Consider the following 19,699-nt stretch of genomic DNA (forward strand, 5'->3'; position numbering starts at 1 on the left):
AGAGCCCTTTTGTCCTTGCAATAGTTTTAGCAACTAGATAAGTTGGGCCAGGAACTAGTGTAGAGGTGGTAAATATAGTGATATTTTGCTTATGATATAACAAATAAAGCTTTCCTGAAGATCAGAGTACAAAGCTAGCCACACTAGTCAGTCATACAGGCCAGGCAGTGGTGGTACATATCTCTATTTAATCCCAGCACTCAGGAGACAGAGGCAGATTGATCTCTGAGAGTTCAAGGCCACCCTGGGCTACATTTGAGCAAATCAGTTTAAAAGAGAAACAGAGCTCACACCCTTAATTCCAGAACTAGGGCAGGAGGAGACAGGAACTCTTTATAGTCTCCTGAGTCTGAGGAGCCATTCAGTTGAGTTTGAGGTTCAGCCTGAGGTTTAGTGGCTCGCCCCTTTAGGTTTGAGCATTGGTAGAGGTGAGAACTCTCAAGTGGCTGGTCTCTTTGCTTCTCTGATGTTCAGCTTTAACTCCGATATTTGTCTCTGGGATTTTATTTGTGCTACAGGTAAGTAACAGGTTAAAATCCCAAGGTGGGTGAGTAGGGGGGGGTTACAGACAGATTAGGGAAAGAGCTTAGACAAAGGTGGCCCCCAAGAAGGGCAGGGGCTTCCACAGAATAACCAATCATTCAGCATTTAGAGCCATTCAGAGCATCATTCCATGGTTCTTCTGGGCTTCTATAATTCCAGGTTATTTTTAGGTAGAAGATGCCCATGCTACTCATGCTAAAATTGTGACACTTCTAGCAGCCCCAGTTCACCAGTCTTTAAGTGGTGATTACAGGTGCTTGGAATGTGTGCCCATACCTAGACCAGGGGACATTTGCTAAGCGAGTTCCAGGACAGCCTCCAAAGCCACACAGAAACCCTGTCTCGAAAAACCAAAACACAAACAAACAAACAAACAAAACAACAATAAAAACCAGCCAGGTTAGTGGTGGTGCTTGCCTTTAAATCACAGTGCTCAGGAGGCAGAGGCAGGTGGATCTCTGATTTTGAGGCCAGCCCTGGTCTACAGAGTTCTAGGACAGCCAGGCTACAGAGAAAGAAACCCTGTCTTGAAAAACCAAAACCCAGGCAATGGATACTCATGCTTTTAAGTCCAGCATTTGGGGGCCAATCCTGAGAGCTTGTTGTTCACAGTCTAGCTGAATTTGCCATGGACTTCTGGTTCAGTGAGAGATTCTGAAGCAATAAGGTAGAGAGAGGACACCCAATGTTCTGCTCTAACCTCTGCACACACACCCCTGGGTACACACATCAGCACACTGAAATGCATGCATCATACACAAGGCTAAAACCAAACTTTGTCCCTTGATTAATTAAAAAAAAAAGCTGCATTAAACTGTTGTTCTCTATTAACTATCTAGTAATGGATTAAATGTTTATAGTCTCCTAAAACTTGTGTGTTGAATCTGAACTTTTTTTTCTGAGACAGGGTTTCTCTGTGTAGCTTTGGCTGCCCTGGAGTTCTCTCCAGGCTGGTCTCAAACCCATCACATGGCTGAATCTGAACCTGTTAAGGTGATAATCATATTAGGAAGCTCTGCTTCTGGGAGATCAAGGCCTCACAACTGTGATTAGTGCTCATACCAGGAAACTAGGCCCTTTCCAACACAGGAACGCAATGACAAACATGTCTATAAACCATGAACACCACCTCACCAGATGCTTCAGATGGTAGAGTCTTTACATGGGTACCTGGGAAACTTACCTGCAGCGAGCAAGCGAAGTCGCAGCCCTGAGGGTCCAGTTCCATCTCGAAGAACATCTACACTTTCAGCATACACATTCCCCAGGAAACAGCTCAGGGGCATCACAGGAGCCCTGGGGGAGGCACGGAATAAACAAGACATGGACCTCACACCCAGAAAGGCCACAGGCCCAGCACAAAGCTCACATCCCTCACACTTACTTGGTATCCTGGAGACTGTTTCCACTGTAGATGTACATTCGTTTTACAGTTGCTCCATGGGGTATCTGAAGAGAAGCTAGACCATGAGCAAAATTGGGCTGCAAACAAGGCAAAAATTTTACTAAGAACATTGTGCAGATCACATGACTCTGCATCTAGTCCTCCTTGGCACTTATGGCCTTTAAGAACTGGTCTGATCAAAAAGCACATGATCAAACTTGCCTCTGAGTCAACTAATTTAGATAAGCAAGCACTTCTTTCATCTTTGAGTTTTATCAATTTTTTTTTTGAGACAGGGTTTACCTAACCTGGGCTGGCCTTGAACCAGAGATCCTTCTGCCTCAGCCTCCTAAGTACCGGCATCACAAGTATGCATAATCATTTCCCACGTATTCATCTTTAAAACAACAAGTAACTGAAAATCCAGAGAATGAATGCCCCCAGGTTCTGTCCAGGATGTTTCAATTAGAAAATGGCCGATACTTCTGAAAATGTGAAGCTCTAGCGTCCTCTGCAGTGCGAAGCATCCTCTTCCTAGGAATGCTGGCCTCAGCCTCGCTCTTCCTGCCATTCTGTCTACCCATTCTGTCTCTCTTGGCCCTTAAAGAACTCAAAGATAAGGTGTCCTATTCAGTTCCTTCTTCCACACGGACACTAGGAAATAAAACATACTAAGGGACAGGAAGTGCCAACCTCGTACTTGGGAGCCTCCGTCCACGAGTCTAGCTGAAAAGAGAAAGACAGTCCTCTGAAGTTGAGGTGGAAGAGCTGCTCAGCAGAGTTGTACACTGTGGAGTGAGGGAGAGAGAAAGACACAGTTGACTGGCATCCGCTTTCTGATGTGAACCAGCCTGGCAGGAAAGAATGGCTCCAGCAGGGGAAGTCCTTATGTCTAGTTTCTGAACTGACCCACTAGGATGAAAACAAAGTGAGGAGGGGTCCTTCACACTCGTCCAAGTACCCGAGGTGAGGAGAGATGGTACCACCCACCAGGTTTATTACTACGGGCCACCTCTAATGACCAGAGGAGTCAGATGAACTTTGCTTACCTCCAGGATGGGTTGCGCCAAAAGACTGGTCAATTTGCTCAATGGTAGGAGCGATGGCCTGAGAGTTAAAGTGCACTCCACTGGAAAATACAAGTAGTCTTTAATGCCAGGGTTAGCAGAAGGGACTTAGGTCATGAAAAATGGTGGCTGAAGTTATTATTTATTTAGTAAGAGATACAATCTTTCCACCTACCCTGGCTGGCTATGAAAATACTGCAATCCTTGGCCTCCCAGGTGTTGGGATTACCAGTGTGCCACTGAAGTCAGCCTAAAGGTTACTGTGCTTTGGGTTTTTTTCAGGGTGTGTGTGTGTGTGTGTGTGTGTGTGTGTGTGTGTGTGTGTGTGTGTGTGTGTGTGTGTGTATGTGTGTTTTGGATTTTCTAGACATGTTCTCTGTGTAACCCTGGCTGTCCTGGAACTCACATTCACCTGCCTCTGCCTGAGTGCTGGGATTAAAAGTGCTTGCCACCACCACCCATCCGGCCTTTAAGAGTTTAAAATTATTATTTTTGTTTTTTTGAAACAGGGTTTCTCTGTTTAACTTTCTCTGTATTATCAGGCTGGCTTGAACTCATAGAGATCCACCTGCCTGTCTCTGCCTCCTGAGTGCTAGGATTAAAAGCAGCACTAACACCTGGCTAAAGAGTTATTCTTCTTAAACACACTGGCAGGGTGGTGGTGCCGCCTTTAATCCTAATACTCAGGAGGCAGAGGCAGGTGGATCTCTGAGCTCGAGGCCAGCCTGGTCTATAGGTCAAGTTCCAGGACTGCCAGGACTGTTAATGGCTAGGCATAGTGGTTCACACGTTTAAATAGCACTTGGGAGGCAGATCTCAGTGAGTTCAAGGCCATCGTGGTCCACATAAAGAGTGTCAGGATAGCCAAAGCCACACAGTGAGACTCTGCCTCAAAAAAAAAAAAATTAATTAGGTGAGAAGAAATAGGTCAATTCTTGGAAAATCATATAGAGTTGACTCTCTGGAGCTTCCCAATATATTACTGACTCCAAACAAAAAGGACAGAGAAAACAAGACAGAGCTTGAGGTAAGAAGGTTCTAGAAAGTAACACTAAAAGAATATTTGTCCATTCCTCTGTCAGCAAATGCTATCTGAACTGCCTCAGGAATTGGGTTCCTCTCATGTTCTCAAGAAGGAGAAGCCTAAAAGGCTTATTGGAAGGTAGTCTTCTTTGTTGTTGCAGTATTGCATAATGAACCCAAGGCTCCACGTATGCCAGGCAAGCTCACCACCACTGGGGCTGAATTTATTCCTAGCCTCTGAGAGCTGTGTTCTAAATGTGAGCATAGCACTATGCCAACTGAGGCTCAGGTATCTAAAGCTTGTACAGGCCATCCTGTCCTCCTCCTCCTTTTTTTTTTTTTTTAGGTTGTTCTGGATATACTTTGGGCTCTGCAGACTCCTCTTCTCCACGGAGCCTGTGATGCCAGTGGCCCCTGCCATCTTTGTTTCTCTCTCTGTTCTCATTCTAAAATGCAGTTTCTGCTCTAAAATGGTTGTCTTTTTAGCACTGGTTTTGGAGTCAGAGCCACCTGATTTGTTCCATCCATTTCTGCTACTCAGAAAACCCTGAAAAGAGGTGACACAGAAAGGCTATCTATACAGGGAAGGGCCGTTATGACTCAGGAGACTGTCATAGCATTCCTAAGCTGCAGTGGTACTCTGTTAAGAGATACATGTAACATATTAAACACCCAGCATGTTCTTAATGAGGCTTACTTCCTCATGAAGCTGAGTAGGCTGGGAAGCTGCCTCAGGGAAAATATGGTATTAGGCTGCAATACCTGGACTGCTGCAAATGAAATCCTTTAGTACTTAATGAAGACAGTAGATAGAGTTGGTCTGTACCAAATATAACAAACACACCAGTAAGAGAGAAAACTTACCAATATTTTAACTTTACTTTTGTCAAGTCATAAACTTCAATCACCTAAAAAATAAAACAGATTGTTTAGGAGCTGTAAATGTTCAAGCTGATACAAAGACAGATATACTACAGAGGCCAGCTGGAGCTCCTTGAGACTCCCCAAAACCAAACTTGAGGACATAGCTTAGCAATGTAACATGTTTAATATGGTCTCAGCTTCATCACCAGTACCCCAGAGATTCTCCTGAAGCACTGCATGTAATCATTTGCTCTCGTTTTAAATTTAGGGAGGGGGAAGAGCCATGTGTGGTGTCACACAACTCAGGAGGCCAAGGATGGAGGATCACTAGCTCGAGCAAATAGTAAGACTCTATCTCCAAATAAAGAACAAAACTAGGAAGAAAACCACAAATCATAACCTTCCTCCATAAACTTTTCTTTTCTTTTGAGACACGATCTCACTATATAGTCCGGTTGTCCTCCAATTATAAGGTGTATGACACCATACCCAGCCATGACTTCCCCTCTTCTAGCAATGTTCAAGCTCTGATTGTAGATGCTTTTGATCAAGGTCTACTGTTGAGTCATACTGGAACATATATCATTCTACAAGACAATGCCATGTTTGAGAAACATAGCCACCCAGCTTGCTGATGCTATGTGTTCAATACTAAGACCTTTTCCTTTTTCAGAACATACTTTTTGGGGGGGGCAGGGTCTCGCTATGTAGCCCTGGATAGCCTGGGACTTACAATATAGACCAAGCTAGCTGTAAACTCGGGAGATCTTCTTGCCTCTGCCTCTTAAATGCTGGGATTAAAGGTGGTCACCAATATATCAAGCCCATGCCATAACTGACAGATTACAAAATGTTGATTGCTATCTTTTTTATTTTTTTATTTTTCTAGACAGGGTTTCTCTGTATTGCTTTGGAGGTTATTCTGGAACTCGCTCTGTAGACCAGCCCAGTGCTATCTTTTTTATTAACCAGCAAACAAACATGGAAAACTCTTCATAGAAAAATACTTTAAGAGCCGGGCGTTGGTGACACATGCCTTTAATCCCAGCACTTGGGAGGCAGAGGCAGGCAGATCTTCGTGAGTTCGAGGCCAGCCTGGTCTACAGAACGAGTTCCAGGACAGCCTCCAAAACAATACTGAGAAACCCTGTCTTGAAAAACCAACCAACCAACCAAACAAACAAACAAAAAAACCAACCGGGTATTGGCATATGCCTTTAATCCCAGCACCAACCAGGAAGGCAGAGGCCAGCTGGCAAACTGGGCTCCATGGCAGCCAGGGTTACAGAGAAACCCCATCTTGGAAAAACAAAACAAAACAAGACAAACCAAATCCACAGATTAGCTTACTTTATTTATAATGTAAAACAATGGAGGAAGAGGTCCATTAGTACAGAACAAGCGTGGGAATATTGGATTATATCCCTAATGAAGGGGATCTGGTTGAGCCTGAAGATCCTGAGGGCCCTTGTGAAGTTGTCTCTTTAATAGGTTCAGCCTCAGATGAAATGCCAGGAGTCAGAGCAGAGACAAATGAAAAGGCACTGAACACTCAGGCATTACTGGTACCAAGTAACAAACACAACGAAGTCCTTGATACTGTGATGTCATGGCTGGGTTGGGGGTTGGAGGTACCATTTATTCCTCCAGTGGGGGATGGCACAAGCGGGGCTGGCTCAACGCCCGCTTTGTCTGGCCACTCGGAGCTCACATGCGGGGAGCATCACATTGACACTCAGAAGTGCCTAACCTCTGACAAGAGACTACACCCAACTTTTCCTTCCTTCCTCCCTCCCTCCCTCCCTTCCTTCCCTCCCTCCCTCTCTCCTTCCTTCCTTCCCTCTTTCCTTTTAAAGACAGAGTTTTTCTCTGTAGTTTTGGAGCCTGTCCTGGAACTTGCTCTGCTCTGTAGACTAAGTTGGCCTCAAATCCTCCTGCCTTTCCCTCCCAAGTGCTGGGATTAAAGGTGAGCACCACCACACTGACTCCTTTTCTTTTTTTGAGACAGAGTCTCATGTAGCCCAGGCTGGCCTTCAAGTCCCTACCTAATTAGTCAGGGATGATCTTGAACCCTTGACCCTCATCCTCTCTCTCCCAGTGCTGGAATTACAGGTATTTGCTACTACTCCTGGTTCATATGGTGCTGGGGACTGAACTAGGACAGGCATCCTACTATATATATTCCCAGCCCTGTTCCCTAACCTTTTTACGTCAGTACTGGGGCTGGTGACATGGTTCAGAGGGTAAAGGCACTTCCACCAAGATGGAGGGCCTGAATTCAACCCACAACACTGAGTCAAGTTAGAAACCTCTCCACTATTATGTCACTATTTTTTTAATCTTCCTGCTGGAAAGAACTAGTCTGTCTGCTAGGCCTTTATGGCACCTGAAGGAATCCTTTTCTCTAAACTTGTGTGAGCTGTTCACTGGTCCCATTAAGCCATTTTATGGGAAATGACTTATTTTGTACAGGGAATGTATTAATGCATATTGGGTAAGTCTACTTCATATGTAGCTACTTAAGGGCAGTCTGGAGCTTGTAAGTGTGGAAGCTGTTGCTAAGAGAGACAGGCCCTGCAAAGGAAGACAGGAACAGCGACAGCTCAGAAGTTAGCCAGGTCCCCTTCAGAATGCCCAGGCATGGCAGTACACCATGCCAAATTGGCTGTCATTTCACTAAGGTCAGGACCTTATGCTGACAGAAACTGTCTACTTTCTGCCAAAAGCCCGGTTTATAGAAGATGCAGGCATTCTCTGACAGCTACAACCTCCCAGAAGGATCTTCAAGGAAATCCTTTCCATGCCCTATTTTCTCTTCTGAGGAGCTCTCTTGTGCTTGGATGATAGGAGCTGGGAAGCATGTCACCTTTTGGAAGGGCTACTTTATAGCCTAAGTAGGAAAACAGCACTGGTGTGCCATTTAACCTCATGACTCTGAGGCATCAGTTTGGTGTCACATGACTAACCTGTGCCGTCCAGGCATTTGAAAACAGAGTGTATTAAAAACATCCTGAACTGAACATGTATTGGCAAACTGCACACCAATTAAGATACCCCACACACCAGAAAGTTGTTTATATTTCCATAATTGTGTTACAGAATCAGCTCACTACTGATAATACCAAACCATAAATCCCAGAAGAAATTTTCATTTTCAATCTTCTAGGTCACACTGTCTGGCATAAAAGTGAAGAAAAGCAAGACACATAAACCTGACTAAAATCTATTGTTAGGCTCCATTCCCAGCACCTTTTAAACAGATTTGGGTTAACTTCTTTCTAGCATTTTTGTCAACACTCTTCCTCCTCCTCCTCCCAGCATGCTCCCCCAAATCTACAACACTCTCTTATTAGTCCTTGAGCAAAGGACAACAAAAACTCTTTCCACCATCCCAGCTCAGTTCCGTTTTTCCTACCTTTAGAGGAATAGGCATAGCTTTAGTTTTCTACACTGTGTTCTTTGAACCAAAGAAGTTACACCCATTTATAAGTTTCCAAAACACCTCACATGTTGATCAACTCCAGACAGACTGGACTAGCCAGATATGAAACTATAGTTGTCATTTATGGTTACCTTAAGTCTCTGATTGAAAGCATCAAACAGTAGTTTGATCCCGTCCTGAGTCAGGTTAAGGATGAGGTCATGGCTTAGAGGAGACTACAAAACAAAAATAAAACACACTTTGAACAACTGTTTTATTCACTAGCACCTACTGAAAAGCCTTACAATAAAAATACAACATAGGGAATATGTAAGACAGTCCCTTTCCCCCAACTAATGAAGTTTGGAAAAAAAAAATGGTGCCAGTGCCAGAATGCACTGTCTCTCTTACTTCTGACTTGCAACTCCTGCTTTAAAATGTTGGCTGAAAAGAAGCCTTTCCCTTCAGTAGGAATACATGGGAGAAATAAATTGATAAAATTGAGTAAACAGGCCATTTTCTTGGGGCCCCAGGATGATATCCACCTGAATAGTTTTCTGCCAACACACTAACAGGGAGCAGTACATACATGTCTTGTGAAAAGCCTCAGGTTAGTTGTGCATGTCAGCTGAACCCATGCTGGCACTCAGGCTCTCAGCACTATCCATAGCCGTCACATGTTTATTTTGAATATTTTGAACCAAATTCTTGGAATAAGAAACACCTGTGATCTAGTAATACAAAAAGCTAGGCGGGCAGTGGTGGCTCACGCCTTTAGTCCCAGTGCTCAGGAGGCAGAGGCAGGTGGATCTCTGTGAGTTTGAGGACAGCCTGGTCTACAGAGTGAGTTCCAGGACTCCCAGGGATACACAGAGAAACCCTGTCTTGGAAAAAAACAAAACCAAACGGAAAGACAGAACTCTCCTTTCCTCTTTCCCCACCCTGTCCTGTTAAGTGCTTCTTTCAGAAAAGCCCAAGGTTTAAGAACTAGGGAGTCACATTTCTACATCTGTAACCAGTCCTGTGGGGAGTGGCAGGACACATCTCTGAACAGGAGAGCCCTGATCTGATGACCTTAGATGTCTCTTAAAACTTTCATGCCTCTGATTCCTACCTTGGAGTAAGTACTGTCACCTCTTTCCTCCAAAGCTTGTTCTGAGGACAAGAAAGCAGGTCAGAACAATGCCTGCCTTACCTTCCTGCTTCTATCTCAATGTAACCATTAAAGACTGAATGTCTTAAAACTCTCCTCCCAGAACTGACCACTACAGACTGAAGGAAAGAACACCACTATCACAAACTCAACTGGCACAAAGCTGTTCAAAAGTTTTTTTTAAACCAAAGTAAACAAAATGAGTAACACAGGTGTGGTTTTAAAATACAAAGACATAAGATAGAAAAAGTCAGATAGATGCTACCCCAGTAGGCCTTCAGGAAATTCCCTCCAAAGAGTCTTCTGGAATTAGCTCAAACTGTCTGCTCTCCTCCCTCACCTACCCTCACAAGGCAGCAGGCCTAGGTGGCACCATCAACACTTGCTTTGCCCTCTAAAAAAGATGGCATCTACTTGACATTCACGTGTTGAAGTTCCAAGATGTGATCTGTACAGATGTGGAATTGTTGTGGTGGGGATGTACCTTAATAGTAGAGTACTTGCTTAGCATACTTTAAGGCCCAAGTCCCATCCCCAGCACTACCTAAGAGGAAAAGAGAGGAGAGGAGAGACGAGGACAGGATGAAAAAAAAATTCTGGAACCTTTACTAGGAGCACAATGTTTCCTGCATCTGGAAGCAAAAAGAAAATTGTGCAGAGAAAGAAGGTAAGAGATGACAGAACTACATTTAAGAAACACCACATCAAAGGCAGCATGTGACACATACCTGTGACCCCAGCACTTATCCTCGAGCTCACTCTGAGACCAGGCTGGGATCCACGTGCCTCTGCCTCCCGAGTGCTGGGTCACAGGTGTGTGCCACCCCCACTCAACTTTCAATAGTATCTTTAGATTCTTGCTAAACAATGTTTCAAAGCCCAACATGGTCCCACACAACCTTAGGCCTAGCAGAGGCAGGAAGACAGCTGCTTGAGTTTGAGGACAAGCTGATCCATAGAGTGAGTTGTAAGCTAGCCAGGGCTATCTATATACTGAGACCCTGTCTCATGAAAGATTGTTCTAATAATATATGAATGACAGACTACTTATTAAGTTTTCACAAACCACACAACTGAAAAATAGGAGAAATGTACATCTAGACTAAAAAACCCATGGTTTTGGTTGGGCATAGTGTTACTTGTCTGTGATTCCAGAACTTGGGAGGTAGAGACAGGAGGCTCAGACATTCAAGTCCAGGCCTGGCTACATGAAACCTAGTCTTAAAATTCCAAAAAACAACCGTGTCTACTAAGTTACATATGTCAGAAGATATTAAAGAGGAGCTGGAGAGATGGCTGAGTGGTTAAGAGCACTTGCTGCTCTTGGAAAGGACTCAAGCTCAGTTCCCAACACCCACATTGTGGCTTACAACCATCTGTTAACTCCAGTTTCAGGGGATCCATACCCTCTTCTGGCCTCTGCAGGCACTGGGCATTGCACACACGCGGTACATATAGTCACAAAGGCAAAACACTAATTCAATTAAAAGAAAATACTGGGGAAAATGAACTTAATGTTAGCATTCCTGAAAACACTGGAAAGATAAACGAGAACCAAGTATTTGTACAAAATGGTTAGAAAGCATAAAGCCTATTTTCAAAGCCACCCCATTTCCAGAGTGACCATCTTATTCAGCTCAAGTTTTACATGCAAGCCCAATGTTTTAGAGACCATTGTCAGATTATGTTAGGCATGATCTGAGAGCAAAGAGTTTAAAAAGCCATCATCCATCCTTTAAATGAGAGCCCACTCTGTCACCCTGACTCCAGGAACCCTACATGTTCTGCAAAGTTCCATATGTTATGGCATATACCACACGGATACCTAGGCACTTACTTGCCTGGAGACTAAGCATTCCCCTTCTCAGACCCTTCAGAGTAGCCAAGGGACACAGGACTGCAGAACGTATGTATTAGTGGTAACACGCCTAATATAGCTGCTGCTCTTAGCCAAATTGGGAAGCATCACAGAAATCTTACCTACTTACACAGGGACAGCCTTTGACCTCTGTAGGCTCAAACCAGTTCCCAAAGCTTTGCAACACAAAGGCTAATTCACAAAGCTGCCCATGTTCTAATGTCAGTGTGTTCTAAAGTCACAGAACTGCAGGTTTCAGATGGTCTTGGAGAAGAATGGAGGGAAGGGGTGAGTTAGCCCTACTTCTTTCAATTCATATACTCTACTACCTAGAGATCTTTTCTTTCAATATTCTGAACATAAGACAACCAACAAAGCAGAAAAGATACCTTTTATCACAAAAGTAGGTGACAAGCTCTTTAGAAAGTCAGAGACAGCTTAAGGTGACTTCTCATGAAAATGTCCCCATTTTAAGGGTCAGTAGGTAAGCACAAATTTAATCAAACAAAGCAAAAACGAAGGTTTAGTTTTTTACTGTTCTTTCTAAACCCAGCAGCACTGGATTATCAAGACCGAAGTTTCCAAACCAAGAAGACATACATGAAAACCGACCTAAGACTCTCCTGTTGGAACACAGCAGCAGCTCCTCCCTGCTAGCCTTCCCAGAGCGTCTCCTCTGAGGTAAACTCACTCACAGACCAGGCTTCTATCTCAGTAAACAAGTCAGCCACCACTCACCTGCTCACTGTAGAGAACCTGGACATTTTTGATGATTCGACAGAACTTCTGAAGGATGGCTACTGTTTGAGCCAGAGGCATTCCTGCAATAAAGGAAGGACACCCGTGGGGTTACTTGGTCTATCCATTTACTGCCCCTACACAGTGCTAAGCACTGATCTCTGAAGCCTGAACACAGGGTGGAGTCCCTGAAGTAAGTTAAAAAGCAAACACCAAGGAACCACTCAAGACTGTCCAAGGGGAGAAATGGAACACAGAAAAAGGTCCCAGCGATAGGACAGCCAATCTGATGCCAGGCAGTCAAGAGCTCAAACACGAAGTCAGCATGAACCAAGAGCAGGCTGGAAACAGCACAAACTTCATGACTCTGGAGGCAAAGCGTCTAGTCCTGACTCAGCACTGGTTTCCCATAACCCCACAGGTCCTTTTAGTCTGCCTCTCCGGCATCTATCTCCACATCCCACGTGAGAGTGTATTAAGACTTATGACTTGCAAGAATTCATTAAAGAAGTTTTAAATTCCGGTTCTTATAAGGCAGAGGCAGGAGAACTGTAATTTAAGGCAAGTCTCAAAAACAAAACAAACGAAAGTTTCAGGTCATACACACTGATCAAAATCAACATACTTCACACAGAATTTCACTTGATTACTACTTAAAAACCCAAAAATTTGAAGGCAAGGCCCATTACAAGCAGATTTACATTTACCTCTAGTTTAAGTGATCCAAATGGACACCCCTAACATTCTAGGGACTCACAGCCAAAAGTTTGTTTTCAACATTAAACAGGAAGAGACAAGTTCTCGAAAATCTAAGAACTCAGTTTCATGAATGCAATGACAGGATGGGCTATATACTACTGCCTGATTTCCCAGCTCCGGGCTCAGAGCTAACCACCTATTTACTTATGGCTTTAGAATACTTATTCCATGGGGCTAAAGGACTGTGGAGTAAGTGACAAAAGAAAGGGAAGAAGAGGGACTAAAATATTACCCAGGGCCACAAGGAAGACCATACTCAGATGAGGTACTCTAGACGAGGAAAATGAGCTTTCAGATGAAGAATTAAAAAGTTGTGGTCCGGAGGCAGAGGCAGGCGGATCTCTGTGAGTTCAAGGCCAGCCTGCTCTACAGAGCGAGTTCCAGGACAGCCTCCAAAGCCACAGAGAAACCCTGTCTCAAAAAACAAAACAAAACAAACAAACAAAAAAAAGTTGTGGTCCATCCCAGTTAAACAATTCTATTTCATTCTCATTTGACCAGTTGTTGTTTAAAAGTAACCAATCAGAAGGCCAGATGCAATTTTCTTTTTTTTTATATGTGCATGTGTGTTCAAGTGGAAGCCAAAGGGCAATCTTAGGCTCATTCTGTAGGAGCTGTTCACTTTGTTTTTTTGAGACAGCATCTCTCACTGGCATAGAGCTCACCAAGTAAGCTAGGCTGGCCAGCTGGCCATGAGGCCCCAGGGATGTACCCATCTCCACCTCTCCAGGGCTGAGAGTTCAAGGCCATGCTACCACACCCAGTCTCTTATCTATTTTTTATTTATTTTTTACTGTGAGCTCTCAGGATTGAACTCAGATGATCCTGTTTACTAGACAAGCACTTTACTAAGCTAAACCCCAGTCCTGAATTATAATCAATTAGAACACTTTCAGCCTTCTATAGCATAGGGCCTACTGCACAGTAGACAAAGCTGCTGAGAATACAGACAATCTCAGTTTGCCATTCCTGCAATGGGAGAACATCTGTGCTACAGACAGCCGAGAGACAAAACAAGCAGAGCACACAGGTCTCACACCACAGTCCTCCCATTTCTCCACGAATAACATTCTTCCTGCTGTTCCCATCTTTCTCAGTCTCTACCGGTATGTGACAGGGTACGTCTGACACAATGACACAGTATTACTTCTTCTACTTACACATCATTCAGCCAACTTTCTAGACTCCAACTAGAATGCCAATCTGTGTTCTGTATATAACTAAAGGCAAATATGAGCTAAAGGATTAAAAGTCCCCTCCCCCCATCTTCTCTGTGTTCCGGGTCTCTCTTACTACTTCCAATATTCAGTGAGTGATCTTAAGTCAAAAACCTCTAAATTCTTCCTTTTTCCTGCCTCTCTGAAAGCAGCTTGTCAACTGTACTTCTAATGGGAGCCCACAAATGTTCTTTCTCATGAACCCAGAGCCTTTACAATGTCCCAGGCAGCTAACATCAAACAAAATCAGGATTCCAGGAAAAAAAATTGAGACAGGTTCTCACTGTGTAGTCCTGGCTGATCTGGAACTCACTATGTAGCCCAGGCTGGCTTCAAAATCACAGAGATCTAAGGCTGGAGAGATGGCTCAGTGGTTAAGAGCACTGGCTGCTCTTCCAGAGGACCCGGGGTTCAAATCCCAGCACCCACATGGCGATTCCTAACAGTCTATAATGAGATCTGATGCCCTCATCTGGCCTGCAATGCATGCATGCAGACAGAACACTGTATACATCATGAATAAATACATATTTTAAAAAAATCTCAGCCACCTTCGTCCTGGGATTGGGGGCAGATGTGTGTGTGTGGGGGGGGGCACACCATGCCTGGCTATTAACTCTTTTGCCAGTATACCACACTCTAATTATAAATCCAAATAAATTTATTATGTTTTCCTCTATACATCATTTATTTTTCTCCTGTGGATTAATACCAACCCTTCTCTGGGCCCTTGGTTAGGCCAAGTCCCTTCACTCTCAACAATATCCTCCAAATCTTCTATTAAAATAAAACAAACTATTATAATAAAATGCATTACAATAAATGAACTATTTGAGTAGGATAATTTCTACTCAATTTTCAATGTTTATGAGCAGAACCTAAAGACAGACACGTTAGCTCGGATACAGCAAGCCATTTGTCTCTGCACAGGGCAACGCTGGGACATTTTCTCACATGACCCTTTAAATCTGCCTTCAGATAGTCTAAAGATGAGAATCAAAATCAAGCCAAGCACAGTGACTCAGTAATCCCAGTACTCTGGGGTACTAAGACAGGAGGATTGATTGCTCAGAGTTCCAAGACTAGTATGGGCAAGATTCTGTCTCAGAACACTAAAAACAAATCCAGACACATGCTGCCACATCAATATAGTCTTCAAGTCTATTGAAACCATTATTTCAATTCACAGTGTCTTTATTCCAGAAGGGTTCATCTGTGGTATTCGCAGAGATTCTGCTTAAGTTTTCTTGTCTCTATTGCTGGCATTTCCCTAACCTTCCAACATTATACAAAGGCCAGGAAGGCAGCCAAGAAGCTGGCTGCAACTCTCCATTATAATGCTAGCAATGATTACGGGGTCAGCTATATCTGCATTTGCACAGACTACAACAAGAACCAGGAAATCTCTCTTCGGCTAGCTATGTGTTTATCATCTTCACCTAACTGGATAAAGTAGTTAGCTGGCAAATGAAGAGAACCTTCAGTATTGTGGTAACAAGGTAAGCACTGCCTGGTTCTCTAACATACTAGCATACCCCCTTCCCCCCGGCCCAGCAGGATTTCTCTGTATTGTTTTGGAGGCTGTCCTGGAACTCACTCTATAAACCATGCTGGCCTTGAACTCACAGAGATCCGCCTGCCTCTGCCTCCTGAGTGCTGGGACTAAAGGGGAGTGCTAGGACTAAAGGCATGTGCCACCAGCGCCGGGCCCTACTTTTAAGCATGCTTTTAAAGCAGATTCATTTTCTGTACCTATCCCCACCTAACAGCTCCAACTGTAGTTTGGATGGTTGGGATTAGGGAGATTGAAAGGGGAAAACTGATTCCCACCCTCCCACCCCAACTCACTGTGAAGAGAGCAGTGGAATTAAAGATGGAGTCCAGAAAACCAGCCATGGTGGAGCACACACTTTAATTCCAGGCAGATCTCTGTGAGTTCAAGATCAGCCTGGTCTACACAGTGAGATAGATCCAGGCCAGCCAGGGTTACATGGGGAGACCCGATCTCAAAAGCTAATAAACAAAACAAAATCTTAAGCTAAATTCATGAGTTATTTATTGGTTTATAAAAGTCTGTTAGGAAGCCACTCCTTGAAAGTCAGAGCCCTGAGAAATAGGTAGACTCTTCAAGTTATGTCTCTCTACCAAAGGCAAAATATAGGCTACATCTGCCTGTTAACTAAGCAAGTTACTGCAAAAGACACCTGAAATAACATGTAGACTGGGTGACAGCTAGTAGTGTTCTGTGCCATCCCTCCTCATGACAGGCTGTCACAAATATATCAAGAGTCTACAGAGCTTTCCTGGGCACAGAAGCCATGTGACCATTCCCAGCAGAATGCAGTCCTTTCATTACTCAAGATGGAAAAGAATACAAGGGATGAGCCCGAGGTTGCTGGTCCAGGGCCATCTAAAAGAGGCTAGCTAGTGTGGAAATCCAAAGGCTGGATTAAGAGCACTTGCTGCTCTTCAACGGAACCAGAGTTTTGTTCCAAGCACCTATACTAGGCTGTTCACACAGCCTGTAACACCAGCTCCAGGGGATCCTACCTATACCTCCTCACCTCTGTAGGTGTTTGAACACACATACACACATAGAGACACACATACTACAACACACACAATATATACATACACACAAAATCTTGAAAAATTCCCCACAATGATTTAAAAACAATCCAAACCCAACCTAGAGTTAAACACCTTTAACCCACATGATCTAGAGCCATGGTACCTCCTAAATAAACTTAAAATAAAAAACACAGACTTGGGAGCTGGAGAGATGAATCAGTAGTTAAGAGCATTAGCTGCTCTTCCAGGGGACCCTGGTTCAACTCCCAGCACCCACAGGGCAGCTCACAACTACTTGTAACTCCAATTCCAGGATTCTATATCCTCATGTGCATTGGCAAAACATGATTTCAATGCACTGAAATCAAACAAAAACAAATAACCCCCGCAACCCAGACTTTAGATGGATATGGTGACACACTCTTGTTTGATCTCCAGTACTATATAAACCCATTTGGCAGAAATATTATAGGTTAAAATCAACTTCAGTTACATAGGGAGTTTGAAGCAAGTCTAGGCTAGTCCCTGTCTAAAACACAAACAAGCAAATGAAACCTAACTTAAAAACAAAAACAACAAGCCGGGCGGTGGTGGCGCAGGCCTTTAATCCCAGCACTCGGGAGGCAGAGGCAGGTGGATCTCTGTGAGTTCAAGGCCAGTCTGGACCGACAGCCTCCAAAACAATACAGAGAAACCCTGTCTCGAAAAACCCAAAAAAACCAAAAAAAAAAAAAAAAAAAAAAAAAAACCAAAAAAAAAAAACCCAAAAAAACCAAAAAACAAAAACAACAATGAAAATGTTTACAAGTAATCACAAAGGCTCAGATCCTCTCTCTGAGTCCCCCACCCCCAAAGTTCAACTTTGAATCCAGTGTGCTGTTATTTTTGGCTACTGCAGACTGTTTGAAAGAACTACTCAAATCCTTTGATTGTCAAACATTTACCAGAGGAAGCCCTTGGTAGTTAGTTAATATAGCTCAGTGTTCTGGAAATGTCTTTACCCCAACCAATCTCCTATATCCACTAAATCAAAGAAAGAGATCCACAGTCTAATTATACCATCTGAAGTCTGAAGCTAACGCTGTGGTTCTTAGCCAGTCCAGGAAGGTCCAGGTTAGGAAGGAGTTGTCAGGGACGAAAAGGGTATTAATTAGAAGTCAAACACCATTCAATCAATCTCTTGGTGCCTCAGTTGAATGGGACACTTTCATAGCATATTAAATTTTGCTAACTCTATAGAAACAGGAAATCTGAATTCTGAGAAAGGAGAGTCAAGACCCCTTGATAAAACTGGCTTCTTTCTACACAGGGCAGGAGGTAGGCAGGCACCGAGCCCCAGCAGCTTCTTTGCAGCAATCTACAGCAAGTTTTCTCCAAATATGCTGTTTCTGTAGATCTGAATCTTCTACCTCCACGGATAGGCCATAATCAATCGGAGCAGCTGACTCAGTCTAGGAGCCCACACCAGAGTGACAGAGGTCCAGGTCCACACAGACAAGCTGCCAGCGGCAGCACCTGTTTCCCACCCCCCTTTCTTACTGCTGGCATAAACACATTGGAGCTACTAAACGCAAATATTCTTGCTCACATAAAAGGTCCAACTAACCCAAAAGTGACCAGGTGTCTTCAAAGCTATGTGCAATTTCCACTTCACTCAACATTTCACTCTAGCATCTACTATTACATCACACGTTAGGACTACATTTCAAAAGAGAACAGGTCAGAAGTTCCTTTAACAAAAAGCAAGCTCAATTTCCCGCACTACCTGGTTATGAGATATGAACTTAGGTTTTCTTTCCGAAAGAGGTAACCCATGTCCCCTGGACCCCTCTGCCCCTTTCTAAAACCAAAGGAAGACAGATAAGAGACCAGGGGGTTGGTCAGGGGTGCTACCCATTTCTTAACTATTACATAGCCTGCAAAATGGGCATAACAATAGTATCGATCCTCAGACCTCAGGGACGGTTACTAGAGCTCAATTCAAAAGCGCAGGGCCTTCTCACAAGTATTTGGAGCATACCGGCTCCTAAGGAGGAACCTGCGGAAGCCCTATCTTACGAGAAGAGAGGATATCTAAAGCCTGGAACCGAAAGACCAGGGTATACGAGCCGCGGACGCAGCGGCATCTGGCGCAGAGACCAGCAGCGGAAGGGGCCAGAGAGAAGCAGGGGCCAGTGAACAGTCTTGAAAGGATCCCACTCACCCAGCGTGAATTCCCATTGCTCGTTCCCCAGAGAGCGTTCAGGTACCACCTCCAGGTCCAGCATTGGTTCGGTTCGCAGGGCCGGGCGGCCTCCCTGCGGCAGCGCAGACAGGACCCGGCCTGAGGAGACCACGCAGCCGCTGGCTCGCCGCTCTCGCCAGCCCGCGGACGTCCGGCTCTCCACTCTGTTCCGGGCGGCGGCGGCGGCAGCACCGACACAACAACACACTTCACCTCCCGGGCAGCAACCGCGGCGGGAGCAGCAACAGCAGCAGGCGAGACCCGGGCAACTGCAGCAAAAGTGGCGTGCCGGGCCGTAAAGCGTGGCAGAGGCGGAGCTCAATCTAGGGGGCGGAGCCTGAGGTGGAGTCACGCACGCGCGAACTCTGTAGTGGCGGTCAGACGGGCGAGGTGGCGGCCGTGTGAAGCAGGAGCTACGGCGGCTTTAATAGCTAGGGGCCACATTCCCGAGGCCCTAAAAAATGCACAGCACCCCATACGTGCCTACACACATCACACAGGAATAAAACTGCCGTCTACACACCCGTCCCACTAATGTGCACCAGGACCAAAAGAGACAGGACAGGAAGGCTCAGAGACTCACCGCCAGCGGGCGCCCCCACAATCATCTCGCTTGTCATTGTACTGACGCTGGCTGCGACTATCTTTAGCTGTGCAGACCCTCCCTCGAACCTAGTTGTTTCTGAGCAGGATCTACCTCATGGTTGAGGATGTGCGAGTGTGTGGGCGAGGGCTAGGGCCAGAGGACTGAGTAAAAAGGTCAAGAGGTCCAGGCCAGGTCTCATTCACAAGCGCCAGGCCTGGGGCACACATTCTAAGGATGGAGGCTGCCTGCTAGTGCTTTACGGTCTTGCCCAAACCCTTTAGCATTCTGTGC

The 19,699-nt window shown here is 44.7% G+C and overlaps 1 protein-coding gene across 1 annotated transcript in view; it reads right to left on the bottom strand.

Moving 5' to 3' along the window:
* Positions 1-19,012, bottom strand: part of Phaf1 (phagosome assembly factor 1) — a 28,821-nt gene extending 9,809 nt beyond the window's left edge. The window contains exons 1-8 of the mRNA XM_005076192.4: positions 18,802-19,012; positions 12,052-12,134; positions 8,455-8,538; positions 4,882-4,925; positions 2,977-3,056; positions 2,621-2,715; positions 1,928-2,025; positions 1,727-1,839 (exon numbers count right to left, since the gene is read on the bottom strand). Of these exons, the coding sequence (XP_005076249.1) occupies positions 1,727-1,839; positions 1,928-2,025; positions 2,621-2,715; positions 2,977-3,056; positions 4,882-4,925; positions 8,455-8,538; positions 12,052-12,134; positions 18,802-18,865 (661 nt within the window). The 5' untranslated portion in view covers positions 18,866-19,012. The remainder of the gene's footprint in view (positions 1-1,726; positions 1,840-1,927; positions 2,026-2,620; positions 2,716-2,976; positions 3,057-4,881; positions 4,926-8,454; positions 8,539-12,051; positions 12,135-18,801) is intronic.
* Positions 19,013-19,699: the final 687 nt, after the last annotated feature.

Source organism: Mesocricetus auratus, unplaced genomic scaffold (genome assembly GCF_017639785.1).
Source record: "Mesocricetus auratus isolate SY011 unplaced genomic scaffold, BCM_Maur_2.0 Super-Scaffold_100062, whole genome shotgun sequence".
In the NCBI taxonomy this organism is placed as follows: domain Eukaryota; kingdom Metazoa; phylum Chordata; class Mammalia; order Rodentia; family Cricetidae; genus Mesocricetus; species Mesocricetus auratus.